We start from the raw sequence: 16,913 nt of genomic DNA, 5'->3' as shown, positions 1-16,913 counted from the left end.
TAATTTTATTTGTTTAACCACTTTCGTGTGTTTGGAGTTGTGTTTTTCACTTCCTCTTTCCATCATGCACAAATTCTAACACCTGCTTTTTTTTTAAACGATAAAAAAAGGTACAAATACTTTGCACATTGTTCAGTATTCATTGCAAATAAACTATTTGTTTTACCTGGGAGTATGTTCCATAATCCCTTACTCTCTGGTGTAGCTGGTTTCTAGGTCTTCCTGCAAGGAGATTGCCTATCTATAATTTCTCTTTCCAGTCCCAATTGATTAATAACTAGACGAAATGTTGCATGGATGAACACAATAGTAAAATGAAAAAATACCTTTTTTTCCCTCACGAAGCAATTTTTGTAGAAGATTTTTGTAGAACTCTATTGGGAGTGTGAGCAAAGAGCTTAGACATTGACTTTTGTGCATTTATTTGCAGTGGTCAAGGGTGGAGCCAATTGGATCCAATAGTTGCTTCAGAATTGCTTTCCCAGATCCAGGAAGGAGAATTCTGGGTTGAGGAGGAGGAGTTTTTCAAGGAGTTTGATGAGATTACCATTGGGTTTCCAGTCACTGAAGAGGGACAGCTTCAGAGCCTCTATACAGGTACAATGTGGACAAAGGGACTATTGGTAACAAGTCAAATTAGTTTAATGGGAAAGTCTGATTTGAATTAAAAAGGGCCAAAATTAGACTTGTTTAGCACTAGATCAGGGGTGGGCAAACTTTTTGGCCCTAGGGCCACATCGGGTACAGAACTTGTATGGATGGCAGGGTAGGGAAGGCTGGGGGAGGCTATGCCTCCCCAAACAGTGAGGTGTGGCCTGGCCTCTGCCCCCATTCCAGCCCCCGAGAACTCCCACCCTCATCCGACCCCCCCCCCCCTGCTCCCCACCCCTGACTGCCCCCTGGGACTCCTGCATCCTATCCAAACACCCCTGCTCTCTGCCCCCTGACCACCCTCCCCCCCCAGATGCCCGTACCCTATCCAATCCCCACTGCTCCCCACCGCCTGACCACCCCCAGGACCCCCGCCCCTATCCAACCCTCCCTGCTCTCCCTGCCCCACGTTACCTGTGGAGTGGGGGAAAGGGGGGCTCAGTCCTTTTCCCTGTGTGTTTCCCCTGCTTGTTTGGCTGCTCTCCCTGGCAGTCGAGCAGGGCTCGCTCCCTGTCTGGGCTTGGCTGCTGGGGACAGGGGCCAAGCATGCTGGAGGTGGAGGGGGGCCCTGGCTTGCTCTGCCCCTGTCCCCAGCAGCGGGCCCAGGCCCCTTGATCCCTGCAACCCTCCCTGCTCCTCGCCTCCCCCCCCCCCCCCCGACCGTGCCGCCCTGGAGCACCAGGTCTGGCGGCGCTATAGCCGGGCTGCCCGGCCGGAGCTGCAGCCACGCTGCCCAGGTAAGTGTGACTGCAAGGGAGGGAGCCAGGGGAGTAGAAGGGGAGGGGTCAAGGGCTAGCCTCCATCCCGCTCACCATGCTGCGGGGGAGTTAGGCTTGCAGAGGAGCCATCCCGTCCTGACCCCACTCCCTGGCAGGAGCTCGGGGGCTACAGGGAAGTGTACTGCAGGCCGGATGTGGCCCGCAGGCCGTAGTTTGTCCCCCTCTACACTAGACCTTTGTGGTTTCCAAAACGTTTTCCAAATTTTATTGAGTATGCCCTGAATGCGTACTCTGGGAGAGGTTGGAGAACAGAACTGGTGTCTACTGGGTAATTAAATTAAACTTCTTATTAACTTTTCTCTTTTTCTACATTTCTCTGATTTACTGGAAAAATCCTCTTCCTTATTTGCCAATAATTTTAAGAGTTGTAAGTGAAAATGCTTATGCAAAGCTTAGGGACTCATGTACTTTGAGGCTGTGGAGATTGCTGCAGAGCTAACCTGCCTGCTATAGAATTATGCTCTGAAATCTCATCATTTAAAAAAATGTTTCTAGCCCTTATAGTTTCAGTGCATACTCCATGCAGCCCAGACATCAGGAGGTTTGGGAGTGATAGCTGGAGTCCAGCTTGCAGGCAGCGAAGGGGTAAAACAGAAGTGTAAGCTGTCAAGCTAGGTTGTCTGGAGAACAGTGCAGTAGCTGAGGCCTGGGGAGATAAGTTGCTCATGCCATCTTCAAACTCTCACCTTCCCTGGCACACATGGGGAGAATCTGGTTCTGAATTGGGTCATCTGAACAGCACCAGAGGAACAGAAACCTGGGGAATGGAGCCAGATATACTTAATCCTGCCTCAGTGTAGGAGGCTGGACTTGATGACTCCTTAAGGTCTCTTCCGCCCTTCATTTCTATGATTCTGTGCTTATTCCAGAGAGACCAGTAGGAGGCATTTTGGCTTTGATTTGGCAAAACATGTAAACATATTTGTAAGTAAATTCCTATTCACCAAAGTATTAAATCGTGCTTAAATGTGAAGTAGGTGCTTTGTGGAATACAGATTGTTTGCTACATTAGTGTTGCAAGTTCTCCTCCTCCTGCTCCTCCACACCCCCAGAGGTGTAGGTGTCGCAGTTACTCCTTCATCCCACCTCAAGATGATCTATGGAGAATTGGAATTCTGACCTACGCTTGCTGTAAAGTTCTTATCAGCCCACGTCTGCAGATGAGATGATCTCTATGTAGGTTATTTTATGGTCCTCGTTTGCTGCAGTATCAGACACAAAATATTTAAAAGCAGAAATACCAGTATTTTACTCTCTTCCTTCCCAACCTGTAGGCCCAGGATCGGCAACCTTTGGCACGCGGCCCATCAGGGAAAGCCGCTGGTGGGCCAGGACGGTTTGTTCACCTGCAGCGTTCGCAGGTTCGGCCTGTCGCAGCTCCCACTGGCTGCAGTTCACCGTTCTAGGCCAAATGGGGGCTGTTGGAAGCGGTGTGGGCCAAGGGATGTGCTGGCCGCCACTTCCCGCAGCCCCCATTGGCCTAGAATGGCGAACCGCAGCCAGTGGGAGTTGCGATTGGCCAAACCTGCGGATGCTGCAAGTGAACAAACTGTCCCAGCCCACCAGTGGCTTTCCCTGATGGGCCATATGCCAGAGGTTGCCAATCCCTGCTGTAGGCCTTTCCTGTGACTGTTGCTGCTGGGAGGAAAGAAGGAGATTTCACAGGAGTTTTTAAACCTTTTTTTTTTTTTTTTTTCCCCCCAGACTAAAGAATTGTTTGCTATGTTTGCCCCCTTGGTGTGGGAGTTAGTCGTTTCCTGAAGACAGTTTTACTGGGGAGCCCTGTAATGTTCTCTTCCAACTGGGAGACAAATTTGAGGTTTCAGACTTGTAGAAATAGTCTGCATATGATCTTTAAGGATAAAGTTCTTCAGCTTCCCACTCTGACTTGGATTTTATACCTCTTGGGATATCTTGGCCGTGAACATTAGCTCACAGAAAGTGGCCTTGCCACAGGACTGCTTTCAGTCTGGAGACTCTTGAGCCACAAAAATGAATTGTTTCCAATTGCTGATGTGTGGTACCTGTTTTTTTCCTTAGAGAAAGTGCTGAGTCATACTCGGAATCTCTGTGGATCCTGGGTGAAAGGCCAGTCTGCAGGTGGTTGCCGTAACAACAACAGCTTCCCTATGAACCCCAAGTTCTGGCTGAGGATATGTGAGCAGAGTGAGGTGTGCATTGCTCTTCTGCAGAAACCCAGGAAGTACTGTGCTGATTGGGCTGGAAGAACTCAGAATCTGACCCACTTAGCAGAGAAAGGTCCATCTCTGACTGAAGGCATTCAAGGGCAGAATTACCAGGCTGTGGGACTGCACGTCTGGAAGGTAATTGGGGGTAACTTTTCAAACTTCTAGTTGGGCCAAGAAGAAAAGTTTCCAGAAAAACAGGAGCATCTGACATAGTCATTCATTTCAGAGGAACAGCCGTGTTAGTCTGTATTCGCAAAAAGAAAAGGAGTACTTGTGGCACCTTAGAGACTAACCAATTTATTTGAGCATGAGCTTTCGTGAGCTACAGCTCACTTCATCAGATGTTTACCGTGGAAACTGTTCATTTGTTACTGCAATGCCATGAGTCCATTGTTCATGGAAGTCAGGGGTGTAAAAGACCTTTTAGATGAGACTTCCCATCTCACAGGGTCATTGAAGGATCGTTGCCTATAGTACATATACCAGGGCTTTATTGAGTTTATTTTTAAACATTCTAAGCAATGAAGCTTCCGCTACTTCTCTTTGGAGACTGTTCACACAGTCAGTTACATTGCAGTATTAGAAAGATTTGCCTGATAATTTTTCCCTTTCTTAATGTTAACTCCTTTCTCTTAGTTCAACCCCCTTGTACTATCCTAAGAAGTTCTTCTCTCGCTTTGGTGTCTACACCCTTCACATGTTTGTATACTGTTATGTCCCTCCCTTAATTATCACCTCTTATATATGTATTAATCTTTTAAAATCTCTGTTAATCTTTTCTCATAAGTCAGTCCTTTTACCACCCTACTTGTTTTTGTTGCTTTTCTTTGGGTTCTTTCTAGTTTGTTAAACTCTGTCTAATAATGTGTGTACCCAGAATACAACACAATGTGCATAGGAAAAAAACTAATTTCAGAAATGCCTAGTGCAACTGAAAATAATTCTACTCATTTGTAGCTACAATTTTGTGCAACTCTATTTTTGCGTACTCAAGCTATCATCGAGGTGTTCAAAAACTTCAGAAATGTGTGTTTATGCTTGTCGTTGCACAGTGATCAGTGCCCCTGGGTTCATTAATATAATTTCACCTCCAAGTTTAATTTGCACCATGAAAATATCTTCTAACAACTTTTTTCTTTTTAATTACTTTCGTAAACAAGAACATAATTAGTAGTGGATGAAGGCTTATTTTACTGATGCTCAGGCCAAACGCTTTAACTCAAAATATGAACAGTATTTTTCTCCTAATCTCCTTTAATTCCCCACAGATCTCTGTTACACTTGTTGTACCTAAAATATTGTGAAAGAATTAAAATGTTTGCCCTTCGCTGAAAACGTTTAATTTCAGCTGAAATGTGGTAGACAGGTTTTCAGTCTGGGCCTGGTTTGCTCCAGCCTGTTCCTTTTTTTTGTTTTGAAGAGAGCAAATTAAAACAAATTGTTTTCACTTTTTTTGATAACAGTTGCTCACTTTTACAAAATGTGCTCAGAGTCTGGTAGGTGCTGAGCTTTAACCTGCCCTGAGACTACATGAGATTTCCAAAAAAGTGATTGTTTGAAAAAGTAGCTATTGTACATGAGCAATGTTCAGCACCACTGAACTTTGCATGAAAAATGAGAGCTTCCCATGGTTTATAGTCTGACCATGTTGGCTTCTGGGTAAATCTAATCTGAATGAAAACACAACAGTGTATCAGAATTTTGTGTTTCCTTTGGGCAAAATTCTGCCCTGAGGCATGCTGGTTCGGTTCTGCATGGGGCTGGTTTGTAACTGATGCCCCCAAGAGCAATTCTAGCTGGGACAGAATTCTTCCTGGGAACTCCCAGGATAAATATGCCAGAGGAATGTTCTGTGACCTTTTGAGATGGTATAATGTGCTATATGTGTGGTCTGCTCCATTGGCTGATGGATAGATGGTGGACCATTTCCCTATACTCATCTCACCCTTTCTTGCCCACTTACTGGCATTAACTTCCGCAGGGAAGCTATGTGGGAGAAGGGACTACAGTCCCCAGTGAAATTCTGTCCAGCACTGCTCCAGAGCACAAGAAAGGGGAAGCAGCTTTCATTTTCCCACCCCGAATTGCTCACCCTCATGAGTGCGATCCTGAATCTGACCCTTTGAGACAGGTTTGGAAATAATACTTGCATGGTCTGCCAGATGGCAAAGCACACACTTGTGGTACTATGGATTTGGGGTTTGTTGACTGAATATTTGACCCCATTTAACTTTGCTATAATCTTGTCAACTTTCCTACAATGCTATGCTACATTATGTGTCTATTTTAGGTGGAGAAGAGGCGCTTTAACCTACCAAAGACCCTCTCTGCTCCTCCGGTTGTAGGTACCATTTGTCATTCTTATGACAGAGAAGTACATCTGCGCTGTGACCTTGCCCCTGGTTATTACCTTATTGTCCCTAGCACCTTTCTGAAGAATGCAGAGAGCGACTTCCTGCTTCGTGTATTCTCAACAGGAAGAATCTGCCTCAGGTATGTTCAAAAAGGAAGAGAAGTAGCAAATCCCACAAAAACCCTGTTGACAGTTTATGTAAAGCCTTATGCCCTTTACGAGGGCTTGCTGTGACCTGAACTATGGTTAGGAGAGGTACATGTAAAGAAGGTGCTAAATCTTTTGAGTTCAGGTAATTAGTGTGGCTGTATAATGGGCACCTCTTCTGGCTCTTTTGAATGGGGTCTCGGAGATGCTTGAAGTCCTTCCTGTAGTACAGGGGTGGGTAACCTCGAGCCCACTGCTTCATTTCGTCTGGTCTGCGGCAAGTCTCCGTGCCATGGGCCGAAAGCCCCGAGCCTTGGCGCCCCCCGCCCCCACTGGGCTGAAGCCATGAGCGCCGGATCGCCGGCATGTCCTTGTGGCCCCTAGGTGGAGGGGCGATCAGGACAGCTCTGCATGCTGCCCCTGCCCCCAATGCTGGCTCCGCAGCTCCCATTGGCCAGGAACTGTGGCCAATGGGCACTGGTCGCGTGCACTGCACTGAGCCGCCTGGCCCCTCTGCCTAGGGGCCGGACATGCCAGCTGCTTCCGGAAGCAGTGCAGAGCCCGGGTAGGCAAGGAGCCAGCCTTGGCCCTGCTGCGCCACCAACCAGGAGCCTCCTGAGGTAAGCGCTTCCCCGACTGGAGCCCACACCCCAAACCCGCTCCTGCATGCCAACCTTCTGCCCCAGGTCAGGCCCTGCTCCCGCACCCTAACTCCCTCTCGGAGCCCACGCCCTAAACCCCTGCCGCAGCCCTGAGCCCGCTCCTGTACTTCAAACCCCTTTGCCCCTCCCAGAGCCCCCTCCTGCACCCCAAACCCTTCAGCCCTCCAGCCAGAGCCCTCACCCCCTCCCGCAACCCAATCATTTCTGGCCCCATCCCAAAGCCTAGGGGAAGCCACGAGCTTCGTGCCACCCCCCACGGGGCTAGAGCCGCGACCACTTGCTTGAGCCTCTGCTCCCACCCCAGAGCTGTGTGTGGCCCCTGACTGATTTTTAATGTGGATCAGAGGTCCCTGATAGAAAAAAGATTCCCCACCCCTGCTATAGTACCTCAAGGGACCTGGGGGGTGGCCACCTAAATCTTTTTTTGATCCAAGAGAGCCCCAGTGTCTGGAAGAAGTGCACACTGTTCAGAGGTGAACTGGTGTAATTCTTTGCGGTGTGTACCTTGTGGAGAATATACTTCATACAAGGTATGGTGTGTTTTATACAAGAATGTTACTGCTGCACAATTACTGCAGGCATCAGTACATTTTGGATGTTGCACAGGTCTGTGGTGTGCTCACTTCATCCAGGGTAGATGTTTCCTGGAGCTTTGTGGGCGGTGGGGAAGGCCTCCGAGAGCTACATTGTTTTCATATTTCTTTCTTTTCCTCCTTGCCCTATTTGCGGGGGCGGGGGACTCTAGGGAAATTAAATGCAAAAATGTAAATTCATGGAACATTAAGGTTAAGAAACCAAATGCATCAATGTTAGGAAATTCAAAAGATAAATTTAATCAATAAACTAATGCAGCATGTTGTATTTTCTATTGCTATGTCTTAAATACATATTTTAATGTGTTTATACTTTAAATTTACATTGTGCAATGTGGCCAGATTCAAGGTGCTGTAGAGATCTTAAATTTTACTTTATTTATTTTCTCTGTTCCACAAATGTTCAGGTTTTGCATTTAATTATACTTATATGTGGCAATGATTGGCATTGAATTAACAGTTAATGGGAATGCTTGACTGGTAAGAGTTTGCATTTCTTGACACTTATTTCATTATTGGTATTTGTCCATATTTTGACAGCTGAGCACTAAGGATGGTGAATTACAGTCATGGAAACCTTTCACCTTTTGTACACTACTTTCCCTTTCTTTCTTACATTTGATAGTGAGATAAAACCACCACCCACTGATGCTGCCCTCTGTGAAGAGCTCCCACCAGGTGAATGGGAGACAGTGCAGCTACAGGGATGCTGGAAAAACGGCCAAAGTGCTGGAGGTAGCAGGAACTTCCACTCCTTCCATACCAATCCCTGCTTTCCCCTCTCCGTCCCTGCAGGAACAGAAGAGCGCAGCATGAAAGTCACCCTCCGCCAGCACTGTCAAGATAGCAAGTGTCGTCCAATAGGGTTTCATATCTTCCAGGTATGATTTACCCCAGTCAGTCAGATTAGTTGATTCTTGTAAATGAAACAAATCCATCACTTATTCAGGTGCCTCTTACCTTGGAGAAGGGAAATGCACCCTATAAATGATTATATTTGGGCCAATACAAGTAGACATTTGAGCTGTATTAGTTCACAGGTACAGTAGGTATAACAATGCATGAGTGGATAGCACAGCAACCAAATTTCTGGTTCCACTGAACCCTTGTCATATTCCGGTTTAGAAGTCATGCAGCAGCCAGTACTTATAGATTTTTCTGAATGTTTGAAGGGTTTTATTTAACACTAAGACTATAGCCAGGTAACTCTATGTTAAATTATACGCTTTTTTTTAAAATGCATGGATTTTTTTTTCATTTTTACACAGATGCAAATGGTTGGGCATGCTTGGTGACTAAGACCCAAGCTTGGTAATTGGGCTTGACTCTCTCCTGCCCTTCTCCCCTAACAATTTTTTTTCCCCCCTGACAACTGATAAGTGACCGTGAGCGAACCGTGATCACTCTATGAAATAGGGCGTGTATTTGGAGGGGTGGGTTATTTGTGGACCACTCTGATTTGTTTTAAAGGTGTGAGATCTGAAATTATTTTAATCTCTTCAGGTGCCTAACGACAGTTGGAAACCACAGAGTTGTTCTTTTCTGCACTTGGAGCCACTGGTTAGCTGTGTACCTCATTGCTACTCACAGGAAGTGAGCCAACTGTGCAGACTCTCTGCAGGGAATTATGTAATTGTACCTTCAACGTACTTGCCTAATACTGAAGGCAATTTCACAGTGGTCATAACCAACAAAATAGACAGGTAAAAATATATAGGTATCTGTTTGGGTTTAGACTGTTTCTAAATTCACATGTAACAGAGCATAGGACAACACTACACAATAATTTATAATAGTAATGTTTCCATATTTATTATAACATCTTTGTACCACTACCACAGGGTAACTGGGGTGACTGGCCCTTTAAGGGAAGTAGGGCTGGCTCCATCTGTGCCATAATTACCAGCCCGCAATCTGAGGGGGTGATACTAATGGGATCAGATGTTAACCTGATGAACAATTGGGCCTCAGAAAGAGGAACTACAGGAAGTAGGTTAGGCCTGTGGGAGGCTCTGATCGAAGGTCTGCAGGAAGTAGGGAAGTTAGGTCTTGAGAGAGACAGGTAGAGTTCCCTGGGAGATGAGACAGTAGGAAACTATTTATGCTTTGCACTGAAGTAATTTTTTCTTTCCTTTTCAAATAGGAAATGCATTCAGAGCCAGGAGATCCTTGGACAAATATTGCAAGAAGTAGGTGGCATTTGAATTTCAGTGGCACTGAGATTGATGTACACTGGAAGTCAGAGGCAAACACATAAGCATTAGCTAATGATTTGTACCAGGGACTGGGAGACAAGAATTTGAAAGTTCTAATTCCACTCCGTGCTAACTGTTTGTTCTTAGGCACATCAGTGAACCTCTCTTTTCGTTTTTCCAGTCTGCAAAATAGCAATTATACTATAACTCTTTGTCTTCTCTCATGCTGCCTCAGACACAGGGAATCCCCTCTCTGAAATGATCTATAAAGCCATACTGACTCCTTCAAATCCATCCTCAATACCCACCTCTGCTGTAAAGCCTGTGAGAAGCTGGTGGACTAATAGCTGTGATGGGCTTATGGCAATAATTGACACTTATATTTGCATTTTAAAAGTTATTAATATTCATAGAATCATAGAATATCAGGGTTGGAAGGGACCTCAGGAGGTCATCTAGTCCAACCCCCTGCTCAAAGCAGGACCAATCCCCAACTAAATCATCCCAGCCAGGGCTTTGTCAAGCCTGACCTTAAAAATATCTAAGGAAGGAGATTCCACCACCTCCCTAGGTAACGCATTCCAGTGTTTCACCACCCTCCTAGTGAAAAAGTTTTTCCTAATATCCAACCTAAACCTCCCCCACTGCAACTTGAGACCATTACTCCTTGTCCTGTCATCTGGTGCCACTGAGAACAGTCTAGATCCATCCTCTTTGGAACCCCCTTTCAGGTAGTTGAAAGCAGCTATCAAATCCCCCCTCATTCTTCTCTTCTGCAGACTAATTAATCTCAGTCCCCTCAGCCTCTCCTCATAAATCGTGTGCTCCAGACCCCTAATCATTTTTGGTGGCCTTCTCTGGACTCTTTCCAATTTTTCCACATCCTTTTTGTAGTGTGGGGCCCAAAACTGGACACTCCAGATGAGGCCTCACCAATGTTGAATAGAGGGGAACGATCACGTCCCTCAGTCTGCTGGCAATGTCCCTACGTATACATCCCAAAATGCCATTGGCCTTGGCAACAAGGGCACACTGACAGGTTTCAGAGTAACAGCCGTGTTAGTCTGTATTCGCAAAAAGAAAAGGAGTACTTGCGGCACCTTCGAGACTAACCAATTTATTTGAGCATAAGCTTTCGTGAGCTACAGCTCATTTCATCGGATGCATACTGTGGAAAGAGTGGTCACTTTGGATAAGCTATTACCAGCAGGAGAGTGAGTTTGTGTGTGTGGTTTTTGGAAAAAAAAAAGGGGGGGGGGGGAGAAAACCTAGATTTGTGCTGGAAATGGTCCACCTTGATTATCATACACATTGTAAGGAGAGTGATCACTTTAGATAAGCTATTACCAACAGGAGAGTGGGGTGGGAGGAGGTATTGTTTCATGGTCTCTGTGTATATAATGTCTTCTGCAGTTTCCACAGTATGCATCCGATGAAGTGAGCTGTAGCTCACGAAAGCTTATGCTCAAATAAATTGGTTAGTCTCTAAGGTGCCACAAGTACTCCTTTTCTTTAAGGGCACACTGTTGACTCATATCCAGCTTATCGTCAACTGTAACCCCTAGGTCCTTTTCTGCAGAACTGCTGCCGAGCCATTTGGTCCCTAGTCTGTAGCGGTGCATGGGGTTCTTCTGTCCTAAATGCAGGACTCTGCACTTGTCCTTGTTGAACCTCATCAGATTTCTTTTGGCCCAATCCTCTAATTTGTCTAGGTCCCTCTGTATCCTATCCCTACCCTCCAGCATATCTACCTCTCCTCCCAGTTTAGTGTCATCTGCAAACTTGCTGAGGGTACAATCCACATCATCCTCCAGATCATTTATGAAGATATTGAACAAAACCGGCCCGAGGACCGACCCTTGGGGCACTCCACTTGATACCGGCTGCCAACTAGACACGGAGCCATTGATCACTACCCGTTGAGCCCGACAATCTAGCCAACTTTCTGTCCACCTTATAGTCCATTCATCCAGCCCATACTTCTTTAACTTGCTGACAAGAATACTGTGGGAGACCGTGTCAAAAGCTTTGCTAAAGACAAGGAACAACACGATCACCGCTTTCCCCTCATCCACAGAGCCAGTTATCTTGTCACAGAAGGCAATTAGATTAGTGAAGCATGACTTGCCCTTGGTGAATCCATGCTGACTGTTCCTGATCACTTTCCTCTAAGTGCTTCAGAATTGATTCCTTGAGGACCTGCTCCATGATTTTTCCAGGGACTGAGGTGAGGCTGACTGGCCTGTAGTTCCCAGGATCCTCCTCCTTCCCTTTTTTAAAGATGGGCACTACATTAGCCTTTTTCCAGTCGTCTGGAACTTCCCCGGATCGCCATGAGTTTTCAAAGATAATGGCCAATGGCTCTGCAATCACATCCGCCAACTCCTTTAGCACTCTCGGATGCAACGCATCCGGCCCCATGGACTTGTGCTGGTCCAGCTTTTCTAAATAGTCCCGAATCACTTCTTTCTCCACAGAGGGCTGGTCACCTCCTCCCCATGCTGTGCTGCCCGGTGCAGCAGTCTGGGAGCTGACCTTGTTCGTGAAGACAGAGGCAAAAAAAGCATTGAGTACATTAGCTTTTTCCACATCCTCTGTCACTAGGTTACCTCCCTCATTCAGCAAGGGGTCCACACTTTCCTTGACTTTCTTCTTGTTGCTAACATACCTGAAGAAACCCTTCTTGTTACTCTTAACATCTCTTCCTAGCTGCAACTCCAGGTGTGATCCGGCCTTCCTGATTTCGCTCCTGCATCCACGAGCAATATTTTTATACTCTTCCCTGGTCATTTGTCCAATCTTCCACTTCTTGTAAGCTTCTTTTTTGTGTTCAAGATCAGCAAGGATTTCACTGTTAAGCCAAGCTGGTCGCCTACTATATTTACTATTCTTTCTACACATCGGGATGGTTTGTCCCTGTAACCTCAATAAAGATTCTTTAAAATACAGCCAGCTCTCCTGGACTCCTTTCCCTCTCATGTTATTCTCCCAGGGGATCCTGCCCATCAGTTCCCTGAGGGAGTCAAAATCTGCTTTTCTGAAGTCCAGGGTCTGTATTCTGCTGCTCTCCTTTCTTCTCTGTGTCAGGATCCTGAACTCAACCATCTCATGGTCACTGCCTCCCAGGTTCCCATCCACTTTAGCTTCCCCTACTAATTCTTCCCGGTTTGTGAGCAGCAGGTCAAGAAGAGCTCTGCCCTTAGTTGGTTCCTCCAGCACTTGCAACCAGGAAATTGTCCCCTACCCTTTCCATTGTCCATTGGATTGTCTGTGCACCCCTGTATTGCTCTCTTTCCATTTTCCATTGGATTGTCTGTGCACCCCTGTATTGCTCTCCCAGCAGATATCAGGGTGATTGAAGTCTCCCATGAGAACCAGGGCAATGCGATCTAGTAACTTCCGTGAGTTGCCGGAAGAAAGCCTCATCCACTTCATCCCCCTGGTCCGGTGGTCTATAGTAGACTCCCAACATGACATCACCCTTGTTGCTCACACTTCTAAACTTAATCCAGAGACGCTCAGGTTTTTCTGCAGTTTCATACTTGAGCTCTGAGCAGTCATACTGCTCCCTTACATACAGTGCAACTCCCCCACCTTTTCTGCCCTGCCTGTCCTTCCTGAACAGTTTATATCCATCCATGACAGTACTCCAGTCATGTGAGTTATCCCACCAAGTCTCGGTTATTCCAATCACATCATAATTCCTTGACTGTGCCAGGACTTCCAGTTCTCCCTGCTTGTTTCCCAGGCTTCTTGCATTTGTGTATAGGCACTTGAGATAACTTGCTGATCATCCCTCTTTCTCAGTATGAGGCAGGAGCGCTGCCCTCTCACGCGCTCCTGCTTCCTCCTGGTATCCCACTTCCCCACTTACCTGAGGGCTTTGGTCTCCTTCCCCGGTGAACCTAGTTTAAAGCCTCCTCACTAGGTTAGCCAGCCTGCTTGTGAAGATGCTCTTCCCTCTCTTCGTTAGGTGGAGCCCATCTCTGCCTAGCACTCCTTCTTGGAACACCATCCCATGGTCAAAGAATCCAAAGCCTTCTCTCCGACACCACCTGCGTAGCCATTTGTTGACTTCCACGATTCGACGATCTCTACCCAGGCCTTTTCCTTCCACGGGGAGGATGGACGAGAAGACCACTTGCGCCTCAAACTCTTTTATCCTTCTTCCCAGAGCCAGGTAGTCTGCAGTGATCTGCTCAAGGTCATTCTTGGCAGTATCATTGGTGCCCATGTGGAGAAGCAGGAAGGGGTAGTGATCCGAGGGCTTGATGAGTCTCGGCAGTCTCTCCGTCACATCGTGAATCCTAGCTATATTAATAGTGTGTATGTATATATGTGTGTGTGTGTATATATATAATATTTTTAACTGTACTCTCCTTTTGTGTCTCCATCACTCTTATTTTATTTATATATTCAGTCCTTTTCCTCACCCAATGGGCTCTGATCTGTATTGGGGTCTTTAGGCACTACTGCAGTATTTAGAAATTAATACTAATCATATGGGAAAAAAAGAGTGGGGAAAACCTGGAGATGATTGCCCTGTATGCCTTAGTAGGTCTACGTTTGTGTTTGCTTGTACACACAATATGCTATTATGATAATTCACATTGGGCTGTGAGCTGTTTTGGTCAAGTTAATGCAACATGTTTAACATTTGACTGATTATTTTTTTTCTCCACTACACATGCGCACAATGTGGTTGCAGGATTGGGCATGAGTTCTGAGTTCCTGACACTTAAGATATTTTTATTTTAGGGGGGGAAAGATCCAAAAATATTATTTTTTGCGACTGTGTTAAAATAAAATCTTACTTGCATTTTAAATCAGAGGGTGTTCTTCATAACACTGTTTACTTATTAGGCAAGACAAATACCAACCTGATAAAATCTCCCAGAGGTAAAAAGGCCAATTACACACAGAATAAACAAGCAAATAAAAAAACAACCACATCACCACACCAGGTATCAGTTGGCTTACTAATTTTCCTGCTCTAGGTTATGTTGACCAGTGATTATACTTTGTCCTCAAAACCACACAACAAACTAAGCCTGGACTTTTATTTCACAGAAATTGGAGATAGAAACATATATGTACATTTCTAATGGTGGCCTTGCTTTAGAATCTAGGAGCTGTAACACCTAATTAATAATAGCATTATTTCCATTCCTTGTTCATTATTCATTTCTTTCTTAGATGTGGTTCTTGCCTGTCTCTAGGGCAAACGTTGATAGGCCCCTCCCTCAGTAACAACAGCCTATCTAGTGAGATTATTTTTACATTATTCCCTAAGGGTAGTCAGACTTGGGCCTACCCTGCTGTCCAGTAGTAGGGTAAAGTGCCAGTGGCACTCCCCTGAGAATACCGTGCTTCAAACCTCCTGAGAATTTCAGTTTGGAGATGACAGCCACAATCTCCTCATTGATTCCAGCTAAGATACAGAAAGAGATAATCTCTGAGTTTTTAAGAAATCCTAGCTAGGTGAAGGTTATAAAGACTATAACCTAGAAGCAGTTCAGGTTTTTGAAGGGGAACCGGTGGAGAGCATGGACTACTTTGGTGATGTGGTTTTGTTAGTCTGCCTTACATAGAAGTGGGCTGCTGTGTATTAAAACAACTAACGCTTCTATGTGCCCTTCCTGGTCTATGCCAGGTGCAGTACACTGCAGTAGTTTAGCCTGAAGGAGATGGAAACATGGCTGACTGCGCTGGGTCTATATCTCGAAGAAAAAGGTGCAGTCCCTCTGTTAATCAAATATTAAAGCACTTTTGATTACAGCTGCTGTTTGGTTGCGTAGGAGTGGTGACGAGTCCACTTAGAACCATGAGACTATGCAGTGCTTTCCCCTTTCCTCCCAGCCCCATTACTTGCTTTTCATTCAGGTAGTTGTGTGTCTCGGGCACTGGGACAAGTGGATAATGGCACTGAGAGAGAGACGTAGAGCGGGTGCGAGTGGTATACTGTATTGTATATTTCTAGGGTTCTGTCCAGTCTAGTTCCAAATTACTGAAGTTACGGGATTTGCATCACTTCCTTGAGACTATTTAAGTGTATCAATTAACAGGAAGAGAATGTGTAACAACACATGGCCTTAATTCCTGAATTTTCCTTTTCTCTGTCTAGCTAAGGCATATCTGCCAATCTTTTTCACCCTGAGACTGTTAACATGTTACAAAACTACAGGTTTTAACCTATGAAATAGCTTCAGTTCAGCCTCTTTTTTGCAGGTCTCCTTTACAGCTGTGATGAAAAGGTAATTTGGAATTCTCGCGTCAACATCATAACAGTAGAGAGACTGGAAAAGCCTGACCTGTGGCTATTTTCAATTTGAAATGAATTAACCAGAAAATACCCTGGTCCCAGTGGTTTTCCATTCAGACTGACTTCCAGCCTGGTGACGTCCTCTCTGAAAAGATACCTCCTTGATCATTCGCATCCTGATGAGCATTCTTCCCCTCCATGTTTTACTACCAGCAACATACAAATGAACTTCATGCTATACCTCAGTTCTTCAAAAATATGGGCAAAGGGTGTGTGCACGTGTTTTAACTCAAGCTGTAGTTTTAACATTAAAACAGGAAAAAAAAAATGTGACCTATGTGTACATAATGAAAGAACGTTTGGTGAAGAGTACCCAAGTTTACAGAACAACCTCAGGAGACCAGCAGAGGAAAGGAGGAGTGTAGGGGAAAGAAACTGGAGTCCCTTTTCCAGGAAGGAAAGACTAGGATCCAACGAAGTACACTGGAACAGGTATAGACCAGATCTAGATCTACCACTGCCAGTCTTATTACTGAGCACTTTATCATGGGCCCTGCTACTATGAATATTTGTCATGAAACTGTAACTTTGGAAAAGATAAGTGTAGGCGAGTTTGTCTTGCACCATGTGAACACCTGGAAGGGAAGGAAGAAATAACTTATGCAAAGCTGTTGGTTTGAAACTCCATATAAGACAGTATTTTTACTAGTAACCAGAATGTTGTTTTCTTAATTCCTGTTAAAATATTTCTTACTCAAGTGTGGGTTTTTTAGATATTGTATTTTCTTTAATAAATGTAAGGTGATGTTAAAGAGTTTAAAAGGTCTTCTGTTAATATCATTGATAGTTTCAATCTCTTTGTGTTTCTTTAAGCTTTATTTGTTGTGTTGTGGCAAGCTTTGCAATTTTTTGCAATCCCCAGGTTTCCGTTAAGTGGGAGTTGAAAAGCAGACCTAGAGGGCCCAGTTCTCCTCTGACATTGACTTTACAGCAGCTTCACATGCACAATGATACTTTCAGCGTCAAAACTCACTCCAGAATCTTTTACGGTTTTCCCTATTGAGCTTCAGAAACTGAAGAAA

At 45.2% G+C, this 16,913-nt stretch overlaps 1 protein-coding gene across 3 annotated transcripts in view; it reads left to right on the top strand.

The window, feature by feature from the left end:
- Positions 1–16,661, top strand: part of CAPN10 (calpain 10) — a 29,024-nt gene extending 12,363 nt beyond the window's left edge. Inside the window, exons 8-15 of one of the 3 annotated variants that reach the window (XM_073359163.1) lie at positions 431–597; positions 3,471–3,754; positions 5,910–6,112; positions 8,000–8,052; positions 8,170–8,255; positions 8,878–9,077; positions 9,518–9,563; positions 15,798–16,661. In XM_073359163.1, coding sequence (XP_073215264.1) covers positions 431–597; positions 3,471–3,754; positions 5,910–6,112; positions 8,000–8,052; positions 8,170–8,255; positions 8,878–9,077; positions 9,518–9,563; positions 15,798–15,827 — 1,069 coding nt within the window. In that variant the 3' untranslated portion in view covers positions 15,828–16,661. Of the gene's footprint in view, positions 1–430; positions 598–3,470; positions 3,755–5,909; positions 6,113–7,999; positions 8,256–8,877; positions 9,078–9,517; positions 9,564–15,797 lie in introns of those variants that run through there. The other 2 variants (XM_073359162.1, XM_073359164.1) reach the window with 2 other exon arrangements.
- The last annotated feature ends 252 nt before the right edge of the window (positions 16,662–16,913 follow it).

The sequence above is a fragment of the Lepidochelys kempii genome, chromosome 9, assembly GCF_965140265.1.
Source record: "Lepidochelys kempii isolate rLepKem1 chromosome 9, rLepKem1.hap2, whole genome shotgun sequence".
Taxonomy (NCBI): Eukaryota; Metazoa; Chordata; order Testudines; family Cheloniidae; genus Lepidochelys; species Lepidochelys kempii.
The sequence above is the reverse complement of the archived record's forward strand: the minus strand, read 5'-3'. Positions and strand labels throughout refer to the sequence as shown.